This window comes from Canis lupus, chromosome 10 (genome assembly GCF_048164855.1).
Source record: "Canis lupus baileyi chromosome 10, mCanLup2.hap1, whole genome shotgun sequence".
Taxonomy (NCBI): domain Eukaryota; kingdom Metazoa; phylum Chordata; class Mammalia; order Carnivora; family Canidae; genus Canis; species Canis lupus.
This window is the reverse complement of record NC_132847.1, coordinates 53,459,574-53,481,114: the sequence shown is the minus strand read 5'-3', so window position 1 is coordinate 53,481,114 and position 21,541 is coordinate 53,459,574. Positions and strand designations below refer to the sequence as shown.

General features: G+C 47.8%; 1 protein-coding gene and 1 pseudogene across 5 annotated transcripts; one reads left to right on the top strand and one right to left on the bottom strand.

The window, feature by feature from the left end:
- Positions 1-1,159: 1,159 nt before the first annotated feature.
- Positions 1,160-9,038, bottom strand: LOC140641040 (Golgi-associated plant pathogenesis-related protein 1 pseudogene; annotated as a pseudogene).
- Positions 9,039-9,384: 346 nt separating this feature from the next.
- ATOSB (atos homolog B) lies at positions 9,385-21,352 on the top strand. Of its 5 annotated transcripts, none has more exons than XM_072841840.1 (9): positions 9,385-9,535; positions 17,215-17,358; positions 17,618-18,581; positions 18,741-18,799; positions 18,994-19,099; positions 19,214-19,372; positions 19,596-19,664; positions 19,749-19,924; positions 20,055-21,352. In XM_072841840.1, exons 3-9 carry the CDS (start codon positions 17,694-17,696, stop codon positions 20,206-20,208), a joined length of 1,611 nt encoding a protein of 536 aa, XP_072697941.1. In that variant the 5' UTR covers positions 9,385-9,535; positions 17,215-17,358; positions 17,618-17,693; the 3' UTR covers positions 20,209-21,352. The 5 variants fall into 5 exon arrangements, with proteins under 5 accessions (XP_072697941.1, XP_072697943.1, XP_072697939.1 ...); XM_072841842.1 differs by lacking the exon at positions 9,385-9,535 and adding an exon at positions 9,811-9,832; XM_072841838.1 differs by lacking the exon at positions 9,385-9,535 and adding an exon at positions 9,848-9,991.
- Positions 21,353-21,541: the final 189 nt, after the last annotated feature.

Sequence of the window (21,541 nt, the reverse complement as noted above, 5' to 3'; positions counted from 1 at the left end):
AATTTAGCAGATTTCAGGTTGTGCTGAATTAATGTTTTCTCAACTTCCTTAAAAACATTTTTACCTGTAATTGTTTCATGCAGATTATTCAGAGAGGCTAATTCTTCAGTTGCTTCAAATTCAGCATTAACTTGTCAAATAACAACCAAACACTATTGGCAACTATGGACTATCAAGAGCCAAGGAAAACCACTTGAAATCATTTGCTTTGGTTTTTTTGTTTTGTTTTGTTTTGAGTAATCTCTACACCCACTGTGGGGCTTGAACTCACAACCCTAAGATCAAGAGTTGTGTGCTCTTCTGACTGAGCCAGCCAGATGCCCGTAAAAATAAAATTGTTAAGAAAAAAAGACATTCTCAAATTTTAAATTCTTAAATCTACCAAAAGTAGATTACAACGCATGATCACATAAAATGAACTTCACTTCAAAGCATCACAAACATTAGAATTCAGGGGATCCCTGGGTGGCGCAGCGGTTTAGTGCCTGCCTTTGGCCCAGGGCGCAATCCTGGAGACCCGGGATCGAATCCCACATCGGGCTCCCTGCATGAAGCCTGCTTCTCTCTCTGCCTGTGTCTCTGCCTCTCTCTCTCTCTCTCTCTCTCTCTCTGTGTGACTATCATGAATAAATAAATAAAATCTTTAAAAAAAAAAAAAAAAAAGCATCACAAACATTAGAATTCAAAAAGTCCAAAGATGGATATTACAAGTAATGTACAAAATAAATTTTCTTAAAAATAATTTTTAAAAGTTTTATAATTGATTTTCCCCCCAAAGTCCAAATAACTGTGGTCTATCTAGGTAACCATTAAAGCCTTTATATGACCCTTCCTTTGATAAGATTAAGTTTATGCAGGGGGGCCTGGGTGGTTCAGTTGGTTAAACGTCTGACTCATGATTTCAGCTTAGGTCATGATCTCAGTGTCTTGAAATCCAGCCCTGCATCAGGCTCCATGCTTGGTGTGAAGTCTGCTGAAGATTCTCCCTCTCCCTGTCTCTCTTCCCTCTGTCCCCCACACCCAATACTTTCTCTAAGAAGAAAAAAAAAAAGTTCACGCAGAGCTGTATATCCAAGTATGTGTACAAGAGACACTCACATGCATCACACACAAGCACATACATCCAGAGGGGCAGAAGCACAGTTGAGTTTTCATTGTTCTAGGCACTTCCTATCCACATTAAGTCTGCCACCTTCCCATTACATTTAACAAATTCCTTCTTTGGAGGCAAGATATTTTCTTCAAAGAGGCCTAGTTGACAACATTCCCTGCTAGGAAGTATCAGGCCACCATGAAGGAAGACCCCTCACTTGCAAGTGCCTTCCCTACTCCCATCTTCTTTGTATTCTTTGATATCATCTGTGAAGTACCCAGTCCTGGAGATGAAGTCAGGCTGGTGAAAGTTGTAGTGCTTGATTTCACTGTACCATCTATCAGCCATCTCCTTTTCTGTCTGATCATAGGAAGCCCACGCCAAGTTCTCTCTCCAAACTGGCTGTGACTAGACTCTAGGCTGGGCTTGAGCATCCTTGGGCTGGCCAGGGCTTCTGAATAATGCTAAGCCTCCTGGTTGGTCTTCTTGCAGAGCTTCAGTGCAGGGGGAACACCATGCTACTCTTGGCAATTGTGGGTCTTCAGGACCTCATTATTAAACTGTTGGAAGCTGATTTGCTCGTGGCCCACTGGGTGCTTTCCCCAGCTCCCACTGCTGCTGTACTGTGCTTTCTTGCCTGGATCTGGGCTGCTGGAAATCAATTCCTATCTTTATGAACCTGGGCAGATGAGCAAATCCAGGTACCTAGAGGAAGTCAACCTTACTGGCAAAAAGAGAACAGTTGCTGATTCCAAGAGCCAAAACACACAAAGGGCCAGGAAAAGGAGTAGAGGATTAGGGGTTGGGGGGTTAGTGGAGGATGTGGTAGAGAGAAGGAACTTGGAAGTAACATAGCCCTGCCCAGTGGTCAAGGCACTATAAAAAGCTCTATGGAGAAGACCAAGGCCTCCCTACACCCCAACACATATACAAACGAGATCTAGGGGCCCTTGCTCCTTAATCTACTGTTACTCAGGTTCATTTTCCTCCTCAAATTAGTTAATATAGACATGAAATAGAGCCCCAAGTTTCTGTGTACAGCCCATTTTTTCCTTCACAAACTCTAACCTTGCCCATAGATATTTGCTATCTATATATATCAATAGATTCCAAATCTATATATTTAGCTCAGACTGTTCTCATTAGTTTCAGACCCATATGTCCAATAACCCGCTAGATTTCTCTACCTGAAGACTACTCTGGTACCTCAAACTCAACATATAAAATGTTAAAACCATTGAAATATATTAAAAAATTTTTTTTGAAATATATTAAAATTTATGTTCAATTTGTTGACCCATAAATTCCTCTAGGCAAAATTAAATCTCCCTCAATGTTTTGTTTTAAAAGAGCAGTGTACTTAGAGCTGCCAAATTATTATTTTTCCTTTGAGCCTAAAGTGAAAAGATTCCCATAAAGTCCTACAACCTCTTTATTAAATAAAGGAAAGTTAGTATTTATTTGTAACAGCAAAAAACTAGAAACAACCTAAATGTTTTTCTATAAATTTAACACAATCATTTTTTTTTTATTAAAGATTTTATTTATTCATGAGAAACACAGAGACACAGGCAGAGGGAGAGGCAGGCTCCCTGAGGGGAGCCCGATAAGGGACTTGATCCCAGGATCCTGGGATCAGGACCCAGGCCAAAGGCAGACACTCAACCACTGAGTTACCCGGGGGTCCCTAGATTTAACACAATCCTAATGAAAATCCTAGTAGATAGGTGTGTGTGTGTGAGTGTGTGTGTGAAAATTTTTTTTTAATTTTTTTAAAAATTTATTTATGATAGTCACAGAGAGAGAGAGAGAGAGAGAGAGAGAGGCAGAGACACAGGCAGAGGGAGAAGCAGGCTCCATGCACCCGGAGCCTGATGTGGGATTCGATCCCGGGTCTCCAGGATCGCGCCCTGGGCCAAAGGCAGGCGCCAAACCGCTGCGCCACCCAGGGATCCCTGTGTGTGAAAATTGATAAGATCTTAAAATTTATATAGAAGGGCACCTGGCTGGCTCAGTCTGGAAAGTATACAGCTTTTTCTTTTTTCTTTTCCTTTTTTCTTTTTTAAGATTTTATTTATTTATTAGCAGAGAGAGAGAACACAAACAGAGGGAGCAGCAGGCAGAGGGAGAGGGAGAAGCAGGTGCTCTGAGGAGGAAGGAGCCCAATGTGGGGCTCAATCTGAGGACCTTGGGATCACAACCTGAACTGAAGGCAGATGCTTAACTGACTGAGCCACCCAGGCATCCCATTATATAACTCTTGATCTTAGAGTTTGCCTCCACATTGGGTATAGAGTTTGCTTAAAAATTTTTTAGATGGAAATGGAATGGCCAAGAATAGTCAATATAATCTTACAATCTTAAAATTGGAGGCCATAGACTACTAGATATCAAAATTTATTACAAAATTATAGAAGTGACGAACACTTGTGACAAACACTTGATTTATAAAAAAGGAGACACTATAGAGCACTGGGAATAAAGATTGTTTTGTTGACACAAATCATCCACAACTTGGAAATGCTATAAAGAAGAGTCAGTAGGGCTAAATAAAGATGAACTATCTTTTTTTTTTTAATTTTTATTTATTTATGATAGTCACAGAGAAAGAGAGAGAGAGGCAGAGACATAGGCAGAGGGAGAAGCAGGCTCCATGCACCAGGAGCCCAACGTGGGATTCGATCCTGGGACTCCAGGATCATGCCCTGGGCCAAAGGCAGGCACTAAACCGCTGCGCCACCCAGGGATCCTGATAAAGATGAACTATCAAGGTAATATACTTGTCTTTAACTCATTCTCTATTTATTATTGATTAAAGGCTAAAACTGTGAAGTCACGTGATAACTTACAGATTTTTGTTTGGTAATGATGCAAAGGATTTCTGATGAGTGGAAAAGGTTATTGGGAACCTGGCTGGCTCAGTCAGAAGAGCATGCAACTCTTGACTGTGGGGTTGGTTGTGAGTTTGAGCCCTATGTTAGATGTAGAGATTACTGAAATAAATAAATTAATTATTTTTTTAAAAAGGTGGGGGTGCCTGGGTGGCTCAGTCAGTTAAGTGTCTGAGTCTTGATTTTGGCTCAGGTCATGATCTCAGAGTGCTGAAATTGAGCCCCATGTCAGGCTCTATGCTCAGTGAGGAATCTCTCTCCCCTTCTCTCTTTCTCTCCCTGCCCCCCCAACTCTTGCTCATGTGCACTCTTTTTCTAAAATAAATAAATAAATCTTAAAAGAAAAGGAAAGGTTATGGTGTTATTATCCTGCAGACATTAACCAGTTTTAACTAACTTTTATCTAACATACCTTTTTCAAATGCCTATAAATACTTGTGATGGTTAATTTTTTGTGTTAACTTGACTAGGCCACAAAGTGCCCAAATATTTGGTCAAACATTATTCTGGGTGGATGTTTCTGGATGAGATTAACATTTGAATAGACTGGGATCCCTGGGTGGCGCAGCGGTTTGGCGCCTGCCTTTGGCCCAGGGAGCGATCCTGGAGACCCGGGATCAAATCCCACATCGGGCTCCCGGTGATGGAGCCTGCTTCTCCCTCTGCCTGTGTCTCTGCCTCTCTCTCTCTCTCTCTATGACTATCATAAATAAATAAAAATTAAAAAAAAAAAAAAAACATTTGAATAGACTGAGTAAACCAGATTGCTCTTCCTAGGTGGGTGGGCTTCATCCAATCAGCTGAAGCCTCACTACAATATAAAGGCTGGGTCAGAGAAAATTTCTCCAGGTGCTCGGTTGGCTCAATTTGTAAGGTATGTGACTTGATCTCAGGGCTATGGGTTTGAGCTCTATGTTGGCTATAGAAATTACTTAAAAATCTCTAAAAAACAGAGAGAGAAAACATTTCTCTCTGACCGGCCAGTTGTTTCAATTGGGACATTGGTCCTTTATCTTGCCTTTAGAGTCAAACATCAGCTCTTCCTGGGTCTTCAACCTGCTGGCTTTCAGACTACAATCATACTGTCAGCTTTTTATCAGGCCTTTGGATTGGGACTGGAACTATACCATCACCTCTTCTAGGTCTCTAGTTTGCCAGCCTTAAAGATCTTGGGACTTGTTAGCCTCCATAATCCTGTAAGCTAATTCCTTATAATAAAATCTCTCCATCTCTATGTATGTGTGTATGCATATATATGCACATATGTGTATGGTTATGTATATATATGTGCATATATATGCATACATATAAACATATTGCCCCCCCCACCATAACTCTAATACAATACCTAATTTCCTTAGGAGCCTTGGTGTCCATTGAAAGATGAATGGATAAAGAAGATGTGGTTTATGTATACAATGGAATATTACTCAGCCATTAGAAATGACAAATACCCACCATTTCCTTCAACGTGGATGGAACTGGAGGGTATTATGCTGAGTGAAGTAAGTCAATCGGAGAAGGACAAACATTATATGGTCTCATTCATTTGGGGAATATAAAAAATAGTGAAAGGGAATAAAGGGGAAAGGAGAAAAAATGAGTGGGAAATATCAGAGAGGGAGACAGAACATGAGAGACTCCTTACTCTGGGAAACGAACAAGGGGTGGTGGAAAGGGAGGTGGGCGGGGGGTGGGAGTGACTGGGTGACCGGCACTGAGGGGGGCACTTGATGGGATGAGCACTGGGTGTTATGCTATATGTTGGCAAATTGAACTCCAATAAAAAAATAAATTAAATTAAATTAAAAAAAATTTCCTTGAACGCTCATCAAACATGCTTTATCATCTTCCTTATTCCTTCAGTAATGAGTTAAATGAATTTGTCATGCATTCATTCCATATAATTTTTTTTAAGATTTTATTTATTTATTCATGAGAGACATAGGCAGAGGGAGAAGCAGGCTCTTTGCTGGAGATTCGACCCCAGACCCCGGGATCACGCCCTGGACCGCAGGCAGTCACTCAACCGCTGAGCCACCCAGGTATCCCTCATTCCATATCCTTATTAGAATCTTGCTTTTAACTTTTTGAAAGTTGTACTTTGATGATGTTTTTTAACAAAAAGTGTTGGATCAGTTCCATAACCATATGGGAAAAAAATGAATCTTGACTCCTACCTCACACCATACACAAAATCTATTGTAGATGAGTTATAAAAGGTAAAATAATAAAGGTTCTAGACAATGACATAAGAGAATATATTCATTAACTTGGGATAGGCAAAGACTTCTTAAATAGGTATAAAATAAAGTCATTATCCACAAACAATGAAATAAATTGGACTATATTAAAGTTAAGAACTTCTCAGACCACCTAGGTGACTTAGTTGGTTAAGCATCTGGCTTCCCCTCAGGTCATGATCTCAGGGTCCTGGGATCAAGCCCCACATCAGGCTCCCTGCTCAGCAGGATGTCTGTTTCTCCCTCTTCCTCTGACCTTCCCCCCTGCTCGTGCTCTCTCTCTCTCTTTCTCAAATAAATAAATAATTTTTAAAAATAAAGTTAAGAACTTCTGTTCATTGAAAAACACTACTTAGAAAATAAAGAAAGCTACAGAATGGGAAAAGTTATTTGCAATAGATTTCTCTAACAAAATAATCATATACAGAATATACAAGGAGCTCTTACAAATAGAAAAAAGACAGACAACCAAATATAAAAATGGGCCAAGGGAATCCCTGGGTGGCTCAGCGGTTTAGTGCCTGCCTTCCACCCAGGGCGTGATCCTGGAGACCTGGGATTGAGCCCCGCGTGGGGCTCCCTGCATGGAGCCTGCTTCTCCCTCGGCCTGTGTCTCTGCCTCTCTCTCTCTCTGTGTCTCTCATGAATAAATAAATAAAATCTTTAAAAAAAGAAAAAAGAAAAATGGGCCAAGGACTTGACCAGGCAAATCACGAATGGTAACCAGTAGGCATATGGAAAGGTGCCCAAATTTACTAGATATCAAGGAAATGCAAACTAAGGCCACAGTGAGATACTTCTGCATATACACTAGAATAGCTGAAATTAAGAAGACTGACAACCTCAAGAGTTAGCAAGAAAGTAGAGAAACTAGACTTCACATATATTGTAGCACCGTGAACTGTTGCTACAATCTCTTTGGAAAAAATTTTGGCAGTATCTATTGAAGCTGAACATATACATGCCCTATTACTCAGTACTTCTAAGTATATATCCAATAAAAATACATGTACATCAGTCAATAAATTTATTTTTTTTAATGTAGAGGAAAAATAAATACCAATTTGGAATAGTGGTTACTGCTGGAAAGAGAAGATGAGGAGCAAAGAAGAGAATGGAATGAGATTAGGAAGGAGTATATAAAAGCTCAACTTATCTGAAATATTAATTTTCTTGAGAATTTAAAGCAAATGTGGTAAAATATTAATATTTGATAAAGCTGTGTGAAAAGAATGTGGGTGTTTGTTATAGTATTCTTTATAACTTTCTCTATGCCTAATATATTTCATAAAGAATTTTTTTATTTATTTCCTTTAATTTAATTTTATTTTTTATATGAGCTTTATACCCAACATTGGGCTTGAACTCCTGACCCTGAGATCAAGAGTTAATATGCTCTATCAACTGAGCCATCCAGTTAATATGCTCTACCAACTGAGCCCCTCATAAAGACATTTTTTTAAATCTTGGAGAATACTCAGAGAATGTTTAAGAGCCATTGTAATATGAATATTATTCATATTAATATGAATACCAATACCAATATTGTATATATAAATATACTACATACACACACACATAGGTTGATATGATGTGATAAAACTGGCACTTTGAGCACCTGGGTGGCTCAGTTGGTTAAGCGCCTACTATCGCCTCAGGTCATGATCCTGGAACGCCAGGATCCAAGTTCCAGGATCCAGCCCTGTGACCCAACAGCTCCCTGCTCAGCAGGGAATCTGCTTCTCCTTCTCCCTCTGTCCTCCCAGCTCATGTTCTCTCTCACTTGTTCACTCTCTCTGAAATAAATAAATAAAATATTTTTAAAGGAACGAAAGAGATACAGAAAGAAAGAAAAGAAAGAAAGAAGCTGGCACTTTAACTCATGAGTCTTCCTTCCCAAAACCCATAACCCCAGTCTAATCAATCAGACAAATCCTACTGAAAGATATTCTGTAAAACATCCTATGGTAAAACCATCAATGCCATTGAAAACAAGGAAATCTGAAAAAATGTTACAGCCAAGACAAGTTTAAGGAGACATGACAACTAAATGCAATGTGCTATCCTGGATGGGATGCTGGAACAGAAAAATGGCATAAGGAAAAACTAAGGAAATATCAGCAAGGTATGGACTTTAGTTAATGATATGTATCATTTAAAGTCAAGTAATTTAGCCAAATTCATACAGCTAGTAAATATCCAACACCCAAAGTTCAGAGGCCTATGCTTTTTCCACTACTCCAAACCCTTCCACCTTTACTCTTTGTAGGATTATCAAGCTATTTGTCTGACAACTTAAACAAGTTCCTTGAGGATAGAGAAAAACTTTTTTTTTCTTTGAATATCACTGGTGTTCAGTAAACCAGCTTAAGTTAACTACTTACCGAAAAAAAAAAGTCCCAGAAACCTAAAGAATCTGAGACTTTCAGAGAACTTTATCAGGTTTGATCCACAATCTATATCACCAGCTCCACGGAGAGGCCCAATAGACCCTGGACTCAAAGCCCTTCAGTTCTGCAAGGGTCCTGTGCTGCCATCTACAGGTAGCTGGTGAGCGCTGACTTTCCCTGCGGTATCTCGGGAAATCGTGCGGCGAGTGTAAATCGGAGAGAAGACTCAAGCGCTAATTAAATTACAGAACATTTGTAACTGTCACAGAGTTCACTTGACATTTGTACAAAGCAAAGGCCCTACTTCTCTCCGGCGATTGCAGGCTCTTCTACCTCTGTATTAACACGTACGCTCCTAAAATTCACAGAATTCCTTACTGACCCACCTTCCAAAGGTAGAGATCTGGCTGTCATTGCCCATCTCCCAGAACTCAGATTCTCCTGCACAGCGTAGGCTGCAGACATTTGCTCGACCTCACAGACTTGAGACCCTAACAACCAGATTGTCGCATCTTCACAGACCCCTGCGAGTCCTCGCACTACCTTGCAAACCCCACAGCCCTCCCCCATTAGGGCAAATGCATGCGCTAACCCAGACGTTTCCATAGAAAGGCTCGAGTTCCGCAGGCAGCTCACACTAGCCGGAAAGCCCGGGAGAGCCCCAGTCAGGCTCGGTGCCCTCAGGCTAGCGCTTTGATGCCAGCTCGGGCTCCCTCACCCCAAGCCCGATCCGGTCAGCCTAGGCCCGCACCCGGCGGACCAAGGCCCCGCCCTCTAGACCTGTCATCACAGAAGCCGCACGTGGCCGGGGTGGGACCTCAGGCGACCTGCAGCCATCACTTTGTCTCCTCCGCCATCCATTGGGGCCGCAGCCGCCAATCAGAGCCAGCGGATCCGGGCTGGAGCACAGGCGCCCGGGTGAGGCGAGCGGGAGAAGGGGCGGGGGTGGGTGAGTCTCTGAGCCCGACCCTGGCTCGCGGTGGAAGAGGGCCAGGTCCTGGGATCTGCCAGGCTGGAATCCGAGGGGCGGGTCCTAGCGAAAGGCGGAGAGACCAGAAGGGGGCGGGGATCAGGGAAGGGGCTAGGGACAAGCGGATGTTCCTGGGGGGACGCAGAGAAGACGAGAAGGGGCGGAGCCATGGGGGCGGGGCCTGTGTCACAGGGGAGGAGCCAGAGGCATTAAAGAAACTAGGAAGGGGGACGAACCCCGAGAAGGTGGGAGGTGGGACAAGGGAGGGGGTGGGCCTGGGCGTTGCGGGGGCGGCGCTCGGACAGAAGGGGTGAGGTTTGCAGGCCGAGGCTGCTGCTAGGGCCTCTCTGTAACTGCCCCAACCCACTACCTCCTCAGGTGCAACGGGACTCACGGAACTACAGGTGTGGGGTGGGGTGCGCGTGGAAGAGGGACAAGGATGGGGGTGCGCTTGGGCAAACAAGAAGGTGGGGGCACGTTAGAGAAGGAGAGAATCTGAGGATTGCTGGGGGTGGGGAGGAAGACACAGAGTTGGAGGAGGTCTTGGGGGCTCAAGCGTGTGGGTAAGCAGGTGCATTCTCCAGGGGCTCTTGTGGGGGAGACACAGGAGTGCTTTGCAGAGGTTGGAGGTACAGTGTGAGGGGGCGAGGTCGCTGTCTGACGTGGAGGGTTGGAGGCTGGCTATACTTGAGGGGGAGGGGATCTGAAGTTGCTTGGGGGGAAGCAGGCGCTGTATGATGGAGAAGAGTTGGTGGTCCAGAGTGTGGGAGAGACGGAGGGACACAAGGATTATGTACAGAAAGAAAGGATGGGGTTTTGGGCACTGTGTGAGGGAAAGGGGTTGTAGGCCCCAATTGAGGGCGGAAGAACCCTAGTCCTTTGAGAAAGTCTTGGGGCTTTGTAGAGACTCCAGGGAGGGGCTTGTGTTCTGTGTTCTAGAAATGGCATGATGGAATTGGTGGAGTAAAGCCAGTCCGTAGTGCTCCTGGCTCTTTGGCACCTAATTTCACCTTCAGGCTTGAGGACTCTGAGGGAGGATCCAGGCCCCACTTGCTACTAGGTCTTCTGTGACTATCCCCTCAGTCGGCTTTGGATATGTCTGGCTGAGACTAGAGTTTCTTCCCCCAGCTGGTGTTCCTGTTAACCCCCACTCTAGTTCCTGTTCCTCCCAGAAGCCAGCCTTGGTCCCTGTCTTTCCCCTCCCCCACTTTGCCCTGCCCTATACTCTGGGTGTGCTCATTTCCCACTTCCTTCCTCGCCCTGGGGCCTGGCCTGGGACTTGCCCGTCTAGGAGCTGTGCCCTGCCTGTGCCCTGCCCGGAACTTTGTGCTCAATGGCCACAGACCCTAGTTACCAGCAGTAAGGCCCAGACCTCACCCACTACTACCAAGATCTCTCCTAACAGCCCCCACAAGTGACTGCTACTTTTTTGCCACTTGGCATAAACTTATTTTCCCTACCCTTTTCATTCTCTTGGATGGGGAACCCTAGGACCCTAAAAAATGGGCTTCTGTGGGAAGGGTGAAAATTACTGAGTCTTTGATGTATGTTTTGAGACATGGGCTACTATGGCAGGCTGAACTCCAGAAAGGATAGGAGGTTCCAGCCTCAGCTGGAAGAGGAAGAGAGAATGGCTCCCCACATTCCTGGCTTGGAAACTGATGGTCAGAATCCGAGACTAGGGCCTAGTCCTCTAGGGAGTTCCTTGGGTTCCCTGAGGGGCCTTGATGTAGTGCCAAAGTTCTGTTTGCCCCTGGGCTGGCTAGGAGAGGGTGGAAAAGGCCTGCCTTCCACACAGTGGCTGGATGAGTGTGACAGTGTTACTGAAAGGGGCCCCTAGCCAACCTCCTTCTAGCTGTGACTGGCTGGGGAGGGAGGGGGTACTGAAGCCAGACAAAGCCGTGGGGTAGGGTGGGGTAAGGGAGGGCAGGCTGAAGCCTTTTGAGGAGGAGCTGATTGCTATGGCAACACAGCTTCCCAGACTGTCTCTCAGAGAGGCGGGCCTAGGGCAAACACTCCAGCTTCCTCAGGATTGAGGCATTTGTGTGAGTGGGTGGGGCGTGAGGAGAAAGGGCATCAGTTTGCTGTGCTGAGGCTGAGTATATTGCCTCTCTGCTTCAATACAAGCAGGAGGGCATTCAGACATTTGGGTCCATCCTCTGAAAATGGATTTGAGTGAACAATAGCCATTAGAATCATAGCAATATAAGGCCAGAGTTGCAGAGGCCCTCAGTGGCCATCATCTAATACAACACCTCATCTTACAGAGTTGAAAATTTACAGCCAAAGGAACTCTGACTTTCTCTAAGTCTCACAGTGAAAGAGCAGGAATTAGGACCCAGGTCTTCCGAATGCTGTTCACTCAGCCCAGGGCTCATCATTTCTTTCAGCCAGTGTTTATTGAGCACCTATTATGTGCCAGGCATGGAATACCACCATGAACAAAACAACACTGCTGCTCTCATAGAGCTTCCATTTTAATAGGAGGAGAAAGAAGTGTGTATGTTTATGATGACAGAGAGAGAGACAGAGGCAGAGAGAGGCCAAGTGGTGATAACTGCTATGAAAAAAAAATAAAGCTGGGTTAAGAGTTTGGAGCAGCTAATTAAGGCTCTTGACTGTACTATGCTGCTTTCCAAGGGTACACGGTGGCCTAGAACATCTTTGATCCTTCCCACTGAACTATTGCCCCTCTGACCTTTGCAAGTAACTGAGGCCTGGGCCTATATTAATGGCAGTAAAACAGAACTTACTGCCTGTTCTGTGGTGTCACCAAAGGACTATTAATTTCCAATAGTACTCTGTGTCTATTTGTCTTCCCAGTAAGCTTTTACTAAGGGAAGTAGGTTCTTATTTTGGTACTCTGCAATTTTGTTCAGGATTTTGAAAATTTCCTGAATCCTATTCTTTTGCCTCAGGGAACCAATGAAGAAGTCAATCCAGGGCAACTGGGTTCTTTTTCAGGGTTTTTCTCCTGGTCTAAGGTGAGGAGAAGGGAGCCTAGGGGAAGGGTTACTTACTTATCTTCCTAAGTCTAGGGTACAAGGAGGAAGTACGGGGAAGGGAACCTTTTCTTTACTGTCCACTGATAACATAAGGGCCCTTGGGGCCTACAGCAAAGGCAAGGTAGAAACAAGGACCTTGGGCCTTCTTCTGTAGGCTCTGAACTATGGAAAAATGGAACTCCCCCTCTTCTGGAGACACAACCAGGGAGCCTAACCCTGGCTAATGCCAGTTCTCCAGGCATCATTTTGAGTTGTCCCTCTTTGTTTTTTTGTTGTTGTGGTGGTGGCTGTTGTTGCTGTTTCAAAATTTTATTTTTAAGTAATCCCTACATCCAACCTGGGGTTTGAACTCACAACCCCAAGATCAAGAGTTGCACCCTCCACTGACTAAGCCAGCCTGGTGCCCTCAGTCTTCTCTCTTTTGACTCTGGTATTTGCTTGCTTCTGGGGATGACTGACAGAAAAAGCTTCCTAAGTTTAGAAGCTGATTAGGGATACCTATTTTTCTTAGCTTGCCCCTAAAGCAGCCCCTCTAAAAAAGTGTCTTTTAATGCCTCATCCTTGCAGAAGTTTCCATCCTGGTCGTTTAAAGAATAGGAGGACAATAATTAGGATCACTGATTCTGCTGCCACTTAATTTGGCTGGTTCTGGCCTGAGCCTGGAGCACAGTGACTCAGGGGGAGGGTGGAGAGTTTCGAGGGAGCTGTGAGTCATGGGAGTGAGCTCCCTCGCAAGAGTTGGGCACATCTCCCCCACTAATGGTAGAAGCCTTTGTATCCCACTTCCCCTGGATCCTTGGTCTCATATGAAGAGAGAGTACTGGTAGAAGGGATGAAGCAGCCTGATCTCAGGATGGTAGTTCTGAGACACAAAAGATGTTTAGGTCCCTGAACTAAAATATGTCCCTATCTCAGGAGTCCTTTGGGGCCCCTCTATTGAAGACAAAAGAACATCAATATAGAGGAAGAAAAGGAAGAATATGTTTCTCAATGGAAGGAGATAAGATCCCACTTCTGGACTATTTCACCTGCTGTGGTATGAAGGAAGCTTTCTAGACTTCAACAGTCCTCTGGTCTCTGAAACTCTGGTCTGCAAGGAAAGGAGAGAGAAATGGGAGTGGGGATATTTGGGGTTTGGTGTGGGAAGAGCAGGCTGACTTTGGAGATTGTCGGAATTGTGTCTATGAAAGCCCTAGGGCGTCCTATTAAACACCGTCGGAAGAGGAAGGGCGGAGATGAGAAGCGGGAGGCCTACGCCTTTGAAAGGGTTAAAAGGCAGGGCTGGGAGCTCCTTGGGATTCCGGCAGATGAGGGGTTAAGAAGATGGGCGGGGTCATCCCCGGGTAGGCCTGCCCCCTTGTGGACCAATGGGCCTGCGTCTCTTGGAAGGGGCGTGCCTCACACTTGAGGTCGTGGAGAGGCTGGACTCCTAGGGGCCAATCAGCATGACCGCCGCCCACGGAGGGTGTGGTCTTAGGGGGGCGTGGCGGCCGCGGGCGCCGCGGCGGGGGTGTAGGGGCATTGGGCGGGGCGGGCGGCCCCATCAGCTGGTAGGAAATGGCCTGTGAGTCAGAGGGGCAGCGGAGTCGGCAGCGCGGAGCCGGGGCGGCCACGGGGAGGGACAGTCGCGGGGAGGGGTGCGGCAGTGGCTGGGGGGCTGCGGGCTCCAGAGCCCGCTAGTGTTGCACACGAAGCTGAACAGAGAACAGCCTAGCAAAGCAGGGCTCTGTCTGAGCCACCCTTTGTCTGGGTTGGGGGCCCGTGGTGGGGAGGACCCGAGATTCGAGGGGAGGGACCGGGACGGGACGGAAGGGCCCGGAGCAGCGGCCGCCGCGGCGGAGCCAATTTAAGAGCGGGGTGAGTGTGCTAGGGGGAAAGAGCAAATCTCCGAAGCTCCAGGAGGGAATGGGGCCTGTCCCAGGCTCTGGGGAGGTGAGGGGTGAGAATGGACCTGGGAGACTAAGTAGGGGGTGGGGGAATCGTCCAGAACCAGGAGTCCAGGGGAAGGGGTGAGTCTGCCTGGCTCAGTTTGGAGAAGGTGCTGACATCTGCTCTCTCTCCATTGAGGATAGAGGGTTTTAGGCCAGCGGTCAAGGGGTTGGTGAGAGTGCAGAGTTTGACCTTCCTACCCACAGTGTTGGTCCAATGGAGTAGCCCCCCTAGCTTGTGTGGACATGTTTAGGGACAAACTGCGGAGCAGCTGGCAGTTCTCTCTGAACAGGATGAGGGTGGAAAGCACATGGAGAGGAATTCTCCTTCCTGTCACCCTCCTTGATCAGTGTAGAAATGGTATCTTTAATACTGAAAGGAAGGGGAGAGTGAACCTGGAAGCTTGTACTTATACCAACACCCACCTACCCCACCTCCCAGGCCTAGCAGGTGTCTGAGGTACAGAACCCATGGTATTCTGGGACTTGTTGTTTTTGCTGGCCTTGCTCCCTGGGCATTTTGGGAACTGTAGTCCTTGCCAGCCACAGCCTGGCACAGCTGTTTGACGCCAGCTGCTGCCCATCCCCTGCACAGGGAATGAGGTTTAGCTTACCCTGCCCCCCCTTCTCCACAGTCCTGCCCCGTGAGTCAGCTTGAAGCCATGGTCTAGAGCCAGACAGACTGGGTAGCAGGGAAGTGAGTCTTAGAGCTTCCAATTGACAAGGCAGGAACTGAGAGGGCCGCGGGGTAATGAACAGATGCCAGGCATGCTAGGGTCAAGAGGCATCATATCATCACCTGGCTTCCCCAGGGCAAGGGCTCAAGAGGGCAACTTGGATGACCAGGGGGTGGAGTGCTAAGGAAAAGGCCCTTTCTGAATCTGTATGGCTTGGGTAGAGGAAAGGAGGGGTAGAGATGAATACAGGTTGTATCTCTGAAAATGCTGTCATTGGAGTTCTGCCCTTTCCAGACACCCCACCCACCTGAGGGAACCAGAATTTTCTTAGGGGTCTCACTTCTAATGAGAACTTGGTGAAATAGGGTAGTGTGGGGTGCAATGATGGGAACTTGGTATAGGAGAGCCTCCCAGGTGCTACTCTAACTTTCTCCGTGCCCCCTACTTCCACCTCTGTTGTTGCCAATTCTCTCTATTACAAGTAATCTCTCTGCTTCTCTCATTCTGGGAGTTTTTCTCTGCATTGCCAGGACTGATGCTGAGCTCTCTGGGACTTCCATTCTACCTTTTTGAGCCCTGCTATGTGCTTAATCCCTATACCTGGAGTTTGGTGGAGGAATGGACCACAGACCTATCCTTAAGAACCCCATGGTCTGTGTAGGAGATTTCTTTTCCCTTTTTTTTTTTTTTTTTTAAGATTTACTTATTTATTTCAGAGATAGAGAAAGCACAAGCAGGAAGGGCAGAGGGAGAGAGAATCTTAAGCAGATTCTGAGCTGAGCACAGAGCCCAACACAGGGCTCCATCTCATGATGCTGAGATCACGACCTGAGCCAAAAACAAGAGTCAGACGCTTAACTGACTGGGCTACCCAGGCACTCCTGTCTAGGAGATTTTTTTCCTATAAGAGCAAGCAAAATTGTCACTGGGTTACAGTAGATAGTGATACTGCCTTAGGTGGAATCTCAGAGGAGAGAGAGAGAGATTTATGGTTTAGGGTGGCCAGAGTAGGGTTCCTGGAGGGAATGGCATTTGGCTTAGTCAAGGAGGAAGGACAGGGCTTAGGTAGGCATGCAGAGGACATTCTTTGAAGGGGAAAAAGACATTGTAGATGGCAGGCAGTACAGGCTACTGCCCAAAGGAGAAGCTTGATGTTGGAGGCAGTATTTCCTCCCTTAAAGGAAAATGGCCTTCAATTTGACATTCCCCTCACCCAGTATGGGTTCCTGGAGGTGAACTAGTCAGTAAAGACCATCTTGTACTCTGGCAGAAAAACAGTTTGGGGGTTTTGTGTGTTGAACATGTTGTGGCAAAACAGAGAGGTAGTCCTAGTCACTTCTAGCTGTCTGACTGCCTCTGGCTTATCTCTAGTTTGCAGTGCCTAGGGGGAGGGTAGGTCCTGGAAAGTGCCTTCTGGCAGTGCCTCCTCCACTCCCCCTCCACTTGTTTTTGATTAGATTTGTTGCCTCGTGTTAAAGGGATAGACTGCTGGGGGGCAATTAGGAGTTTAAGTCCAAAGGGCTACTTTTGAACTGACCTGAGGTTTGTACCTCTGAGGAGTGCTCAAGGGGTGTGAGTTTCTGCAAAACCTCTGTCCTTAGGGCTTTGGGGTAGCACTATCCCTTGGGAGATAGACAAATGGGAAGGAGTTATACAACTCCATGGCCTTGACTAGGAGGGCTGAATTCTTTCCCTGACCAAGTCTCAGGCAGCATGATCTCTTGGATCCTGGGGTAATGCACCCCCCGCCCCTCGCACTGAGAGCAAAGTTCCTCAGCTGGTGGCTCTGATAAATGGACATCCTGGCACAACTTACTTCTCACATCCTTATTCCACTGAACCGAGACCCACCTCTCTCTGACTCCTTAGGTAGCCCAGCTCTGGATCCCAAGACTGCACCTTCTGTTTCTGAAGAGCTTTTCACATAGGGGAAGAGTATCCTAGGAGGATACTCTAGTAGCCCACAATTACCACTGGGTCCAGGGATCCTGGCTTATGTCTGTTCTTCTTTCCTCAGGGTCCAGCTGAGCCCAGGAGCTGCACGGAATGGTGGCAGTCACCTTGCCAGTGCAGCAGGAATGGACCAGACTGCAAGCTAGGAGAGCAAGGCGTCAGTCAGGAAGAGGGAACACACAGCTAGGCTTAAGGCCTCTTCATCGGGGTGAGTGCTAGGGAAAGGGAGGGGAAGCAGGTCCAGTAAGAAACCTGAGCTAAACATGTAACTCTATTAGAAGTTCTGGGACTGGTCTGTATTATTAATGGGTTGATATTCCATTAATCTTTCTGGGGATTTGGACACCTTTACCCCCAGGAACCCCATAAGGTCACCTCTTCACGTGGGGGGAGGATCTGAAACTCAGGTGGAAGGGAGAAGTCTCATTGCTTCCTCTAACTGCCTTTTCTTCTCTTCTCTCCCACAGATGTCCCCAGGCCCCCCAGCCCAGGCCCAGCATAAAGGCTGTGTGGGGGGGCCCCCCTGACCCAAGGGGGGGCTTCATGCGCCACGTGCAGGCGGAGCCGTCTCCATCCTCAGAACCAGAGGCTGGCCCTTCGCAGCCTGCAGTCAGGCAGGGGGCCTTCCAGGGTGGTCTGCTCATGGGCTACAGCCCAGCAGGGGGGGCGACATCCCCCGGGGTCTACCAGGTATCCATCTTTTCCCCTCCAGCTGGTGCCTCTGAGCCTCATAGGGCCCTGAAACGACCAGCCCCACCCACCGAGGTTCCCAGGGAGCTGAAGAGAGGCCCTGGGCTGGGGGCCAGAGAGGGACTACCCCCTGAAGAACCTGTGAGGCTACTAGGCCCAGAGGGACTGGGGCTGGGACTGGGTGTGACCAGCCAGCACTTCTGCCATCATGGCCTCTGTGTTGTGGAACAGGGAGGTAGCTCCACCTCACCTTGGACTTCAGGGGCCCAGAGTACCCCTTGTCCCCCATCAAATGCTTCCTGCAATAGTTTGCACACCAGAGACTGGGCTTCCCCAGATCCAGGGGGACAGGGGTCCTTGGGGGAGTCCCCAGGGCCAGCCCCTCTGGGCCAGCTGCACACATTTGACACTGATTTGCACAGTCTTGCACAAATAGGGGGCAAGAGCCCAGTGGCTGGGGTGGGCAATGGGGGCAGCCCTTGGCCTAGGGAGTCCCCTGGCACTGCCAATGGGCATAGTCCCGAGCACACACCCCCTGGCCCTGGACCTCCAGGCCCCTGCCCCACCAAGCGAAGGCTGCTTCCTGCTGGAGAAGCCCTGGATGTCAGCTCTGAGGATGAGGGGCCAGCCCCTCGGAGGCGCCGGGGAACCCTGGGCCACCCTTCTGCTGCCAACAGTTCTGATGCCAAAGCCACACCCTTCTGGAGCCATCTGCTGCCTGGGCCTAAGGAGCCTGTGCTGGTAAGCCAGGAGAGGAGATGGTCTATTCTTAAGTAGATATGTGTGTGGGAAAAGGTGAAGGCCTGGGGGGATGTTCCTGTGAGAGCTTGTAATGAACTCCTGCTTGCAAATATACCTGGCCTCCACCCAATCTCTTTTTGTAATCTTTTCTCTCCATAGGACCCAACAGACTGCAGTCCCATGGGGCGGAGGCTGAAAGGTGCCCGTCGCCTGAAGCTGTGAGTGATTAGCTTTTCCCTCAGCTCTGTCCCTGCAAATGGGGCAAAAGTCTGTAATCCTTTTTCCAATTCCAAGGTCGGGGACCTCAGGGCAGGAGCCCTAGATAGTGGCAAAGGGTGAGCCCAAGGACATGAGTAAGCATACCAGAATTCTGTAAGCCAATGTACTCACTGTGTGTCCCCTTCTCTACCAGGAGCTCCCTTCGAAGCCTCCGGAAGGGGCCAGGCCTGCTGAGCCCCCCCAGTGCCTCCCCTGTTCCTACCCCTGCTGTCAGCCGTACCCTGCTGGGCAACTTTGAGGTAGTTTCCCTTGGATTCTGTGATTGGGGGAAGTGAGATGATGGAATGTTGATTGGATGAGTAAGGAAAATGGCTGGCACCTGTCTCCTAATACTCTCCCCATCTCCACCCCAGGAATCATTGCTGCGAGGACGCTTTGCACCATCTGGCCACATTGAGGGCTTCACAGCAGAGATTGGAGCTAGTGGATCCTACTGCCCCCAGCATGTCACGCTGCCTGTCACTGTCACCTTCTTTGATGTTTCTGAGCAAAATGCCCCGGCCCCCTTCCTGGTATGACCTGACCTCAACCCTAAGTTAGCTTGTGAGGAGGATGAGGGGTTGGTGCCAGGAGGGATTCTTTAGGTGTTCTCATGTAGGAGAGGGTTCAGGGCCAGGTGGGGAGAACTCTAGTGTGGGGCAAGGGCCAGGCCCAGAGTGAAAGATGATGGAGATGGAGGAGTATTCAAAGGTTTCCTAGACTCCACCTTAGCTGATGGCTTTATGGCCTTCCTAGGGTGTCGTGGACCTGAACCCCCTGGGGAGGAAGGGTTACAGCGTGCCCAAGGTGGGCACCATCCAAGTGGTAAGTATTCCCTGAGGGGGAGTGGGAGTAGAGAGAGGAAAACAGTCACTAGGCCCTACCAACTTTGTTCTGTCCTGCCCCCAGACCTTATTTAACCCCAACCAGACTGTGGTGAAGATGTTCCTCGTGACTTTTGACTTCTCGGACATGCCTGCTGCCCATATGACCTTCCTGCGCCATCGCCTCTTTTTGGTGCCTGTGGGTGAGGAGGGAAATGCTAGCCCCACCTGCCGCCTCCTCTGCTACTTGCTGCACCTCAGGTGAGGACAGGGGTAGCTGGGAAGGCCCAGGGAAAGGATTTTCCCCTCCCCATGTTATCTCTTCCCTGAGTAGTATCTCTCCTGACTTCTCTGTCTGGATTCTCTCTTTGATCACCCTGTCTTCCCTCAGGTTCCGGAGCTCCCGTTCAGGCCGCTTAAGCCTGCATGGAGACATCCGCCTGCTTTTTTCCCGCCGGAGCCTGGAACTGGACACAGGGCTCCCCTATGAACTGCAGGCAGTGACTGAGTCCCCTCACAATCCACGTTATTCACCTTTGCCCTGATTGTCAGTGCCCTGAACCCATGTGGGCCAAGTACCAGCCCATCTTGCTCCATTCTGAACAGAGCAAATATGTGGAAAGGTGGCGAAAGACCCTTCAGGCTTGAATTAAAGCCCTTACCATGCTCATGCCCAAATTGATTATTTGGGTATTTAAAGCTTCTGATCCTTACCACACTCTGCTCTACTCTGGGTACTCCATGTGCCTCCCCACTCCCTTGGATTTCCCAGGCCAGCTTAGGTAGTGGGGAGACACCAGAGCTACCCTGAGGTTGTCCCAAGTTCCCAGGCAAGTCATGCCAGCGTTGCCTCCCTGTCCTGGGCAGGGGCCACTTATTATTTTATTTATTTTTAATTTATAATTTATTCAAATTGGATTGCCTTGGTAACCTCCCAAACCTGATAATTGGCATCGCCCCTCCTCCATTCCCACTTTCAGATACTGCTCCAAGCTCAGGAGTTGAAGAAGCTGATGTGGGGGTTGGGGAAGAACTGTTTTTCCTCAGCTGAGGGCAGAGAGGTTATCCCAGAAGGACTGAGTCACTAGCCAAAGACTCAGCTTCCCTTGTCCTACCCTGTACCTTTCACTTCCCCTACCCTCTGATCCCTCTCTGATAGTCAACTCTGTGTGTGTGTTTGTGTGTGTGTGTATACACGTGCACACGTGTGCGCATATACAAGCTTGCATTTGTGTAGTATGTGTGAGAAAGAGCTTGCATGCATGCACACACACAGAGGTTAACTACCCCTCATCCAGGTCTCCAGATTCCACTTGTCCCTCCCCTCCTGCCTGTGTCTTCTTGCTTTGGGGTCCTGACTGAGGAAGGTGTTCAGGGGGCAGAGTCAGGGCCAAGGACTGGGGTGCCTCCTCTCACCTGGCCAGACTCTGACCCACCTACCTCAGCTGGGGTGAGGGGCACCCCTCATACTCAGTCATGTGATTCCCAACTACCCTATTCCCCACACCAGACTCTAAACCAGCCTTAGCCCTGATTCCTGGGGCTGGGCTGAGGGAAACAAGCAATTGCTTGAAACTTGAACAAAAAGAAAAAAAAAAAAAAAGAAAAAAATTGTACCTGGTACTTTTTTTCAAGAAAAAAAAAAACAAAAACAAAAACAGAAATAAAGAATAAATTCTTGTTTGGAAACTTGAGCAAAACCTATTTTTTCTGTTGGGGAGAGTATGGGAATGGGGATGGAGGGCCTATGTGGAGCTCAGACTGCCTATTCTCCCAAAGAGGCCTGAGGCCTAAGGCGATGAAGTCTTAGGCAAGGCCTTAATGATTTTTAGGAGCTCTTTTCAGATAATGAGGTGGGGTGGTGGGAAAGATGAAGCC